The sequence below is a fragment of the Gnatocerus cornutus genome, chromosome 5, assembly GCF_029298725.1.
Source record: "Gnatocerus cornutus isolate USDA-ARS CGAHR chromosome 5, icGnaCorn1.1, whole genome shotgun sequence".
NCBI lineage: Eukaryota > Metazoa > Arthropoda > Insecta > Coleoptera > Tenebrionidae > Gnatocerus > Gnatocerus cornutus.
Genome location: NC_142237.1, coordinates 18,769,319 through 18,779,210, shown reverse-complemented (window position 1 = coordinate 18,779,210; position 9,892 = coordinate 18,769,319). Strand labels below are relative to the sequence as shown.

The 9,892-nt window shown below is 39.6% G+C and overlaps 3 protein-coding genes across 6 annotated transcripts; 2 read left to right on the top strand and 1 right to left on the bottom strand.

Annotated features, from left to right (window-relative positions):
- Nucleotides 1–964, top strand: DCTN3-p24 (Dynactin 3, p24 subunit). The gene is made up of 2 exons (XM_088036507.1): nucleotides 1–87; nucleotides 135–964. Exon 2 carries the CDS (start codon nucleotides 163–165, stop codon nucleotides 724–726), a length of 564 nt encoding a protein of 187 aa, XP_087892633.1. The 5' UTR covers nucleotides 1–87; nucleotides 135–162; the 3' UTR covers nucleotides 727–964.
- A 292-nt stretch (nucleotides 965–1,256) lies between these two features.
- On the top strand, nucleotides 1,257–4,176 carry NaPi-III (Na[+]-dependent inorganic phosphate cotransporter type III). Its single transcript, XM_088036384.1, has 6 exons — nucleotides 1,257–1,352; nucleotides 2,187–2,443; nucleotides 2,492–3,091; nucleotides 3,137–3,770; nucleotides 3,816–3,968; nucleotides 4,018–4,176. The coding sequence occupies exons 2-6, from the start codon at nucleotides 2,248–2,250 to the stop codon at nucleotides 4,109–4,111; spliced, it is 1,677 nt and encodes a 558-aa protein (XP_087892510.1). The 5' UTR covers nucleotides 1,257–1,352; nucleotides 2,187–2,247; the 3' UTR covers nucleotides 4,112–4,176.
- Nucleotides 4,177–4,596: 420 nt separating this feature from the next.
- LOC148175416 (uncharacterized) lies at nucleotides 4,597–7,425 on the bottom strand. 4 transcript variants are annotated; one of them, XM_088036446.1, is made up of 5 exons: nucleotides 7,336–7,425; nucleotides 6,821–6,903; nucleotides 6,221–6,770; nucleotides 5,207–5,387; nucleotides 4,597–5,149 (listed from the first exon to the last, which is right to left on the bottom strand). In XM_088036446.1, the coding sequence occupies exons 2-5, from the start codon at nucleotides 6,861–6,863 to the stop codon at nucleotides 4,763–4,765; spliced, it is 1,161 nt and encodes a 386-aa protein (XP_087892572.1). In that variant the 5' UTR covers nucleotides 6,864–6,903; nucleotides 7,336–7,425; the 3' UTR covers nucleotides 4,597–4,762. The 4 variants fall into 4 exon arrangements, with proteins under 4 accessions (XP_087892572.1, XP_087892571.1, XP_087892575.1 ...); XM_088036445.1 differs by having other exon boundaries at nucleotides 7,132–7,384; XM_088036449.1 differs by having other exon boundaries at nucleotides 5,207–5,357; nucleotides 7,132–7,384.
- Nucleotides 7,426–9,892: the final 2,467 nt, after the last annotated feature.

Genomic DNA, 9,892 nt, shown 5'->3' with positions numbered 1-9,892 from the left:
TTTATTTTAAATCCAAGAGAAGAAGAAATTGGTGAGATGTGAAGCGTGAAAGTCCCTAGATGTCATCTGTCATTTATCTATCAATTGGTTAGAAATCTAAACTTTAGTCATTTTTATTCAAATTCTCCTTTCAGAGCGGTTCCTCCGTAGTAGATCTCCGCAATGGACTCCCTCGACTACCTCGAAAAGCGCATAGAAGCCCTGGAGCTCCAGATTCTCCCCAAAAACCCAAACTTCACCAACGACGACAAGACCCAACAAATCACAGACTTACTCCTCCAAACCCAGACAATGATCAGCTCTGCCTTAAGTTGTCGTGAAGCAATTACCTCAATTCTGCAACACATGACCACAATTAACGATTTCCTCGACCCCTGTAACGGCGAAAACGAAGTAGAAGTCGAAGCCAAACGCCACTACCTCCTGGAGCTCTACCCTGAATTAAAAGACACAGTGAAGTTAATTTCCACGTTCGAAAATCTCACTCCTTATACGGATTCAGTCAGCATTATGAGAGTCTCGGAATTAACGGATAAATTAGAGAGTTTGGCCATTTCTAACTTGAAGATTTTTGAAGAGAGTCAAGAAGTTACAAAGAAGACAGTTGGGGCGCTGCAGCAGTATAATGATATTATCACGTCGATTAAAGTGTTGTTTGCACAACTTGATCAGGCTATTAGTGATCTAGAGGCGGCTTTATTACCGAAGTTTGTTACAGAGGAATAGGTTAGGTTTAATTTAAGTTTGATTGAGTTGGGCCGCGCTCAAGTTTTCTCAAGACACTGTACTTCAACTGTGAACCAAATTATGACGAGTGTAACTCAAATATTATAGTTTCCTTAGGTTTAGGATTTTCCCTGGCTTCCTTACTAATATTCACTTGTAAATTTTCATTGTTAATTCTCTTATTCGTTCACCTTTATTGTGACACTGATTTTTTTAATAAAGTAATGTTATTTTCAAATTGACTGTTTTCGTGTTATTACCCTAATTTTGTCCGTACTCGTAAACCCCACATTTCCTGATGTTGGTTATGCAACCAATAATACACGTTTTAAATTTCCCTTATTCTTGATCCTAGAGGACCTTCATCTACCTTTTCTGTTATTTAAAGACGCGCGGTAACGCGACACTACTGTTTCATTCTTCCCACCACTTCGTCACAACAAATTTTCAGGATTCTTCCCCATCAAGTTTTGATTATTCCTGTTTATCCCTTTCGCGCAAATCCGGCCCTGGCGTCACCCTTGCTAAATTCCAGATGCCATGCGTCCTCGCGTGTTCCCTTGAACATGGCGTCATAGAATCATGACGAAAACCGTCGTCGTCGCCGACCCAGAGAAGCTCTAAAAGTAAATATATTTCCGCCTATTTTGAAAAGCAATAGTAATATAGTCACCCTTTTGCTAGTTTTGGGCTTAATTAGCACCCTTTTACCACACCGCATGCATGGGCTTTTGGTGGTTGTGCCGCAGCAACACGTGCCTTTACCGCTTGCAAAATCAATAGTCATTTTATTAAACACGGCGGTTTTTACCATCAAGACTTTGGCCAATTTTCGCGTCAAAAGCTCGGGAATAGAAGGTGCTCCTGTGACATCATTCGCCTAAAATAGTCTTCTCTCCTAATATTTCATAAAACCACGAAATTGTCAATCACCAGGTTGCGCAATTGGCGCGCTGGAAGACCGAACTAAAATAAGTTCTTAGGGAAAATATTTACTCTGTTAATTCCACATCAAATAATTAAACTGCCCACTCGGAGTTCGCAAGGTTTGGTCACAAAAACAAACGGTCGGCACTCTGCTTAATTGCAGTGTTAATGGCTTGTTTATCCACCCTAAATTCGGTCATTACGGGGCTAAATTCAATATTAATTTTCCAGAATCAGAAGTTGTATCGATTTTATCCGAAACAAACTTCAGCGCTGTAATCAAGAAAGTTTCGCTAAGACTTGCTAACTTCTTGTTTGATTTATGATGTTCAATTTAAGGATGATTCCTTCCTTCGTAAGCAACAAATGCACAAGGACAAACTTAAAAAATAAACAATTTAACAGCTTATTCTGCAACCTGCACTTTCCTGCTTCTTGTGTGACCCCAAAGTGCACACTCGTTAAAACCGATGACGCGAAGGCTATTTAAGAGAATTAGCTATACCTCCCAAGACTCAGTGTGAACTTTCCAGGCTACTCTCTTCTGCAATGAGTGTCCACAAAGCATAACATCCTCATTTTCAACCGACCAGAATGTTGGAGCCCTACTCCTCCAATCTAATATGGATCATCGTATTAGGTTTTGTGATAGCCTTCATCCTCGCTTTCGGCATTGGGGCGAACGATGTGGCCAACTCCTTCGGCACCAGCGTCGGCTCGAAAGTCCTCACGATATTCCAAGCATGTTGTCTGGCGACAGTTTTCGAAGTTGCTGGAGCTATTTTAATAGGTAATGAAATTATTTACGCGACATCGCGAAATTAACGTTAATTGGAAGGTTACAAGGTGTCGGACACGATGCGCAAAGGAATTCTTGACGTTCAAGTCTACAAAGACTCGGAAATCGAACTAATGTTGGGGTCTCTAAGCGCGCTGACATCGAGCGCGGTCTGGTTGATGGTAGCGACGTTCTTCAAGTTACCCATATCAGGCACTCATAGCATCGTGGGGGCCACTGTTGGATACAGTCTAGTCGCGCGAGGCACCAGAGGGGTACACTGGGGGACCCTGGGGAAGATCATCGGGTCTTGGTTCATCTCGCCGGTGCTGAGCGGAGTCACTTCCGTCGTCATACTCCTCATTATAAAACACGGGATTTTGTCAAAGCCTGACCCTTTGGAAGCCGGACTGATGTCTCTGCCTCTTTTCTACAGCTTCACTATCTTAGTTAACGTGTTTTCCATCGTCCACGATGGGCCAAGGTTACTTTACATGGACAATATTCCGTTGTGGCTCGCAGCTACCATCAGTCTTTCCATCGCGCTGATTTGTATGATCTTCATCTGGTTGGTTGTGGTACCACGGCAGAGACGAAGAATCAAAGCCGATCTTCTGGCTGAGAAGCCCACCGTTAACTTCAACATCGGCGAGTCAACAGGTAGAACCTTCACGCGAAGAGCCAACGAGTAAATTCAATTTTTAGACACTTCCCCTGAAGGAAGCCCCAAGAAATCCAACCGCAACTCCACGGCTTTATCCGAACGTCAATTAACTGTTATATCAGAAACTACAGAGCTTCAAGCCATGGAGAACCGCATCACTGCAGCAAAATACATCTTCCCCATCCAGACCAGCGACAACAAAAATGGTTACATGCCGGCGAAAGAGACTGAAATTCACTCAAGACCTAAGACTTTACAATTAGTTGAGAGCACCACTGATGTCAATCCTACGCTGTCTCCGAGCTCCAGTGGGGTGCCTCTGATCATTACCAAGAACCAGAGGATCCAGAGTGACCAAGGAATGTGCGCTTTAGACATTAAAGACGAACAGAACCAAGTCGAGAACAAGAGTGTCTCGAAGTTGTTTAGTTTCTTGCAGATTCTAACGGCGATGTTCGGGAGCTTCGCCCATGGAGGCAACGATGTGAGTAACGCAATAGGACCGCTTATCACTCTTTGGTTGATTTACACGGAAGGAACGGTGTACCAAAAGTCGGAGACTCCGCTGTATATCCTCTTGTTTGGGGGATTTGGGATTTCCGTGGGGCTCTGGCTTTGGGGGAGGAGAGTCATACAGACGATCGGTGAAGACTTGACTACGATAACCCCGTCAACGTGAGTAAAAACTGACTTTAGAACTGTCGTAACTTTCTGTTTTAGTGGTTTTACTATTGAAATTGGTGCTGCATTCACAGTATTATTGGCCAGTAAAATTGGGATTCCCATTTCGACCACTCATTGTAAAGTCGGTTCTGTTGTTTTCGTTGGGTATTTTAGTGCGACGAAGAAAGGAGTAGACTGGAGTTTATTTAGGTGAGTTCTAATTGACGATTTTCTGGTTTCTTCAAGCGTTATTTTCCAGGAACATCATTTCCGCCTGGTTAGTGACAGTCCCCATAGCAGCTTTATTATCAGCCGCCATCATGTTTTTGTTACGTTATCTAGTTCTGGATTAACACTGGACTAAGAGTAGATCACCCAGATAATATACACGTTTCAAATAAATGTGAAATCTTATTAAGGTCGTAGTTGCTCTAGTTCTCTCCATGATCCCTCAGGATACCATGAATATCCAAATTCTAGTAGGAAGCAAATTCGCACACAACTTTAAGGCCTCGAACTGTGTAAATATTATCTGCATGATCACATGAAAAATCAATGTCTCAACATGCTGTTAGATTAGGGGATTGATGTGTTACTTTCCAACCCTTGAAGAAACTTTATTTTTAGAGAAATGTATTAATTTGGCTAGTTCTAGAGGCATGTCTGTGATTGAATAATTTCGTGTCTTGTTCTCGTTCAAGTTGTTAAAAACAGAGATATTGTTGGTACGACACTTTGTTTCACTACACAATACGCGATTTATAAATTGGATTCTAATTTCCGAATATATTTTGTACAGTGACGAAATTGTGGCACATGTCAAATTATGGTTAGCGAATAAAGTTTTATAAAAAATATTCTATTTTAACTAGTTGACTTTTGGGTACAAGTAATTACATCCAAATCCTATAAAAGAAATTGTACATTGTACAAAAAAAAAACTTACAATAACATGTAAGAAGAATATTTTCAACTTGCAATAAATAAATTACTTAAGTGTGTGTTTACTGAAGCATATTAACCGCCTGTTCTTGTTCTTCCTCTTCTTCGTTGCTCGACGCGGCTTCCAAAGTAACCTCATCTTCGATTGTAACCTCATTCACGTTGTCCTCCAAAGTCACCTCATTAACAAACACCTCTTCGTTCTCAAACAACTGTTCGTTCAAAAATGAGCCTTCTTCAATTACAGTCTCTCCTTGGACCTCTCCTTCTTCTTCTTCCACGTCTTCGCAATAAGCCACTTGCTCCTCCACCTGTTCTTCTTGTTCATATTGCAGCTGACATTCGTCTTCTTCGTATTGCTCGACAACTTCCGCTTTTGGTATAATCTCACATGGTGATGCCGTTTGCTTTACCAATTTTGCGGTCTTCAACAGGAAAGTTTTGGGAGCCTAAGGAAAAGTTACTGGTAAGTCGCACAAACGGGGGACAGGAAGGAGAACACTTACGTTATCGTCGCTTTGTTGAGGAACCACTTTTAGTATGACATTTTTGCCGGAGGTGGTCTTCACCATCACAAGACTGGATGGGTAGGCGACGGTGGGAACGTCATTGGTGCTTTCTACTTCTTCTGTATGGCCCACTTCTAGGGCCTCAGTTCTGCAAGGCGCACGAAATGAAGACTTTTTTCTTGTTTTTATGAAGGATAGAAAAGAATGTTATTAAAAATTATTTTTTTAGATTTTTTGTGTTTTTTAAGACGGACTAAAATGTGTTTAAAAATGAATTTAATACTGGCAAAACAATGAGAAAAAAGAAAAATTGATTTTTGGCGGCCATTTTGAAGTGTTAGTTGTCAAATGAATCATTTATACAGGTAAACGAAACAAAGAGAAATTTCAACATTCATCTTCGACGACAAAACGGCTTGCAAAAAAATTTGACAAATTCTATGCCCAAAAACATAACAAAATTTCATCAAAAATTAGCAACCCTTTGTGTGTTTTCCCAACAAAAAATCTCAAAAGATCCAAGTCGAATGGTGACCTTCAACATGGCGGCCATCTTGTTATCATATCGATCATGGATTTAGAGAGGGAAAAGCGGGAATTTGGAAACTTTGAAGTTAAAAAACATTATAAATTCATTAATTTTCGTCACGTTTTACAAACAAGTTTTTTTAATAGTGACTAGTCACGTGAGGGCTTTCAATGACTTTTTTCCGTTCGCGTTTTCTGGAAAATTGCGAGAGTTTTACTATTAATTTTCATTTTTTTGTCGAGACTTGACAATAACAGGCCAATTTTGAGTGAAATTGTGGACAATTTCTAGTCTTTTAGCGCAAAAGAGAGTTCCGCCGCATTTGACCGTTTTCCCTCGACGGCCCTCTTGCGAAATTTAAATCCCTCGCCCGAGTCCGGCCCTCATTTAATGAAATGACACTAATGACAATAATGACAAGAGATTGACATTTGACAGCTGTCATGTGTCATATTTTTTGATGAGCAACAGTAAGATCTTACCCTCTATCAGCGGGATTAACAGTAAGTCCATAATGAATATCAGCCTGCCAAGGGTTGAATTTCCTTCCGCCTTCTTCCTCACAGTACCCATTTGTGTTTTCCTCATAATCTGACTGACTGTCTTCACTTCCACCGTCAATTCGCATTTGTTTACTACCCTTGTGATAAACCTCCCCGTTGACGCCGCGACGGACCCTCCTGCGCCTGGTGATGGTGTAATGCATGGAATCATAGCCTTCTCTCCTCATCATTTCAGGGAGGTATCGTCGTCGCGCGTTGATAAACCAGTTGCTGATTTGCAGAACTGTTAGGTTTGTTTCCTGGGAGAGAATGTTTTTTTCGACTTCAGTGGGGTACGCGTTGAAACGGTGTTCATATAACCAGTTCTTCAGTATTTTAACGGAGTCTTTAGGTAGGTGTCCGCGGCGTTTGATTGCGGCTTTTTCGATAGTGTGGTAATGGTACATGATGGGCTGCTCGTCGTCAGAGCCCGTTTCCGCTTCTTCCTCAGCACTGCTCGTGGACTGGAATCTTTGGTGATCTGTGAACACTGATTAGAGACCTTCCACGGCTGTTTTCGTACGATTTGTAAATACTGACCTACTTCACCCATTTGGTACTCGTTAGGACTCGACATTTTCATAAATGCTGCTCAGAAACTCGAGGGGGACAATGCCAGCTTCCTGAAAGTTACTCACAATCAGTCATCAAAACGCGTCAAAGTCTGCGGCAAGGAGACGGTGGTTTTATGTTAGCGACGCACTCTGACAATGTAAATACCCGATTTTTGGGCGATTTTCAACAAAAACTTATCTCTTGGGCCGATGTTTAGGTCAACATGCAACAAAATTGACTAGTGACGTCACTATGGAGGGGATGGGTGTGGGAATATTTTTCCGTTTTATCCTTACCTAAAAGCCCTAAGGGAAAGTGCAATCAATTATTCTGCTTTATTTATAACGCCACATGAAAAATTAAGCCAATGATGTTTGAAAACAATTTCACACAAATGTCAATACAGTTAGGTTATGTGCACAAGTTTGTCCAAATGACAAGTTTTTCAAGCACTTTACACTACTTTAACGTATTTACAGAGATTTTTTACGATTACCTACACTATTTTTAAGGTTTTATAACAACTCGAAAAGAGTATGATGCCCAAATCGCCACCACATCTAGGGACTGCAGAGTTTTCAGGCGAATTCTTACGAATTACCGACTTACAGGAAGCGTTGCCATCGACCAAACAACCGCGCGATGGCGCCGCGGAGCTGTGACGTCACCAACGAAGAAATTCAAAACTTGGCGCAGCAACAGACTGCTTTTACCGACAATAGCACAGAAATCAATACGCGTTTTATTAAAAATTCATTATTTCTTTACAAATCAAGAAGTTAAAAACGTGTCTCTGTACAGTGGGGGTCAAAAAATCTGGAAACTGGTTAGTAGAATGAAAAAGAATTATTCGTCGTTTTCATTTACATAAAGTTTAATTTTTGGTAGCCCTGAAAGACTTTGTAACTGCAGAAAATTTAGTTGGTTGACACTCTTAATTCCCTACCATCCGAGAAGTAAAAAAACTGTACAAACATGATTTTCTACAGTTTGAATTTAAAAAAAATTAAAAAAATGGAGACACAATTAACAAAAAAAATAGTTCATAACCTCTATCAATTTACTAGTACATAATAACATTTAAACAAAAAAAAGTAAAACGACAGTAAATCCAATACATATAAACCGTTTGTTTTTTTTTGAGTTGTTGTTCTGCCAGTTTTGACTGAAATTGACGTATGTCTTTTCTTTACTATAATTTTGAGGTTAGGAACTGCAAACTTGTGAATCTCAGATTCCAACAAAAACATTCTTGTTGCCAGTTTCTCATTAAAACTTCTAAAGCCTTTTAATTGTATAAGTATGGTTTTTACATTGAAAAGAAATGTTCTTTGTGAGCAAACTGTCATCATTATCATATCATAATTTCTCAGACATGACTTCACTCAAAATCTCATACCCTACTAGACAACAATTTAAAATGAACACATGTTTAAATAAAAAAAAAGTTTTACTGCTGACGATTATATTAAAAAAACGTTTTTTTATTTATTAAAGTAAAAAAAAAAACTAGTTGACAAAACGTCTGCCTATAACTGCCTTTTTGACTTCGCGAATTAGCGTTCCTGATTCTCTACAATCCAAATATTAAAAAAATATGTTCTTAAGTCCAGCTCATTGCTATCAGTCCACTCTCCTGTGTAAATTTTCGAAAATTCTTGGGTGTAAATCAGGCTTTCAATTCTTTGGGGAGAAAATTAAGGGAAAATTGAAGGTGGCGATTTTTGAGGTTAACACGTTGTCAAAGTCGAGTGTATTAATCAATGATTAATTAAAATTTTGTTGTAAAAGAAAGGTTGCAATAGAGATTTAACAAGTTTTTGCGTTCTTGCGTAAGACGATTAGCTTCTACGCATGCCACAGTTGTGTCAAGGTCAAACGTTCGCTGTCAACTGTTATGGATAAAAATCGCTAGGGGCTGCTGCCAACTTAACTTTTTAATGAGTGGACTATTAGTAATGAGCTCTATTATATACAGTTGAGAACAACAATTGTAGCCAGATAAAATACGTCTTGAACTACTTACATGTTCAATAATTTTATATCATTTAAGCATTTTTTGTCATTTTGAGTGAAAATGGCAGTATGAAATGTCGCTTTGATTAAAAATGACAATTCAAAACACAAAAACCTCATTTCGATTTATCATATTATCAAAAATGAAGTAAATTCTGTTAAACAGCCATTTTATATATTTTTTTTTAATTTGGCAACAAGATCTTCCCCTCCGCCGGTCGACCGGTCGCGTCGCTAAAAACCGCCTGTCCGAACCAAGCGCCGCTCTATAACCGCTGCCATTCCATTCCCTCGCAATCGCGATTTTGTCATTTCCCCACTTTTCCCCAACTCTCTTATTAACCATAATCAACTTTTCATCCCAACAATAACAAAAAAAAAAACACCATATTACGTATAATAGCGTGAGTACCCGCTGGTCCAAGCTGCGACATACGATCCAACGCCAACCAAAGGCCAACCGTAGTCCTCCCCTCTCCTTGGAGGTAAAACGTCCGATTGGCCGAGGCACCTATCATTAGCTCCCACTCCTTCCAAGCCAACCGTAGAATTTTTGAAAAATAAATCGGAAACCATTTAGAAACCGACTGTAGAGGAAGGCAGAATACTGTGATTTAAATTCTTGTTGATTTTTTTTGTTGTTTTTCTTTGTGTGGTGTGTTTGTGTTTCTTCTTCAGTGAAAAGTGGTAAGAAAATAAGCAATTTTACCCAAAAGTGTTATCCTTAAGTTTTTGATGGGTGAGGGTTTGGTGCATGTTTGATTTAAATCATGACTAGATCCACACTCATCCAAAAATTTGGTGGCGTCATCAGGATGTTAAAATTATCGTTTTCGAGATTTTTCTTCTAATAAGTGTAATTATAAGTGATGCATTTCCCGCCAAAACGGTTTTGGCGCTGGCTCCGTTCATTAAAACTTAATTGTTCCTGGAAAAACCGTCGACCGATTTGTAATCAAAGTCTCATTCATCGTCTTAACAGAATTCTGGAATGTGAGATTCCGCAGTCATTGTTCTTTTTATAACACCATTTCCTTTGTT

Coding starts and splice junctions, on each gene's coding strand:
- NaPi-III (XM_088036384.1), top strand. CDS start 2,248: ATGTTGGAGCCCTACTCCTCCAATCTAATATGGATCATCGTATTAGGT. Junction 2,444..2,491: donor TGCTGGAGCTATTTTAATAG/GTAATGAAATTA, acceptor GTTAATTGGAAG/GTTACAAGGTGTCGGACACG. Junction 3,092..3,136: donor CAACATCGGCGAGTCAACAG/GTAGAACCTTCA, acceptor TTCAATTTTTAG/ACACTTCCCCTGAAGGAAGC.
- LOC148175416 (XM_088036446.1), bottom strand. CDS start 6,863: ATGAAAATGTCGAGTCCTAACGAGTACCAAATGGGTGAAGTAG. Junction 6,771..6,820: donor GTACCAAATGGGTGAAGTAG/GTCAGTATTTAC, acceptor GTCTCTAATCAG/TGTTCACAGATCACCAAAGA. Junction 5,388..6,220: donor GTTAATCCCGCTGATAGAGG/GTAAGATCTTAC, acceptor CATAAAAACAAG/AAAAAAGTCTTCATTTCGTG.
- DCTN3-p24 (XM_088036507.1), top strand. CDS start 163: ATGGACTCCCTCGACTACCTCGAAAAGCGCATAGAAGCCCTGGAGCTC.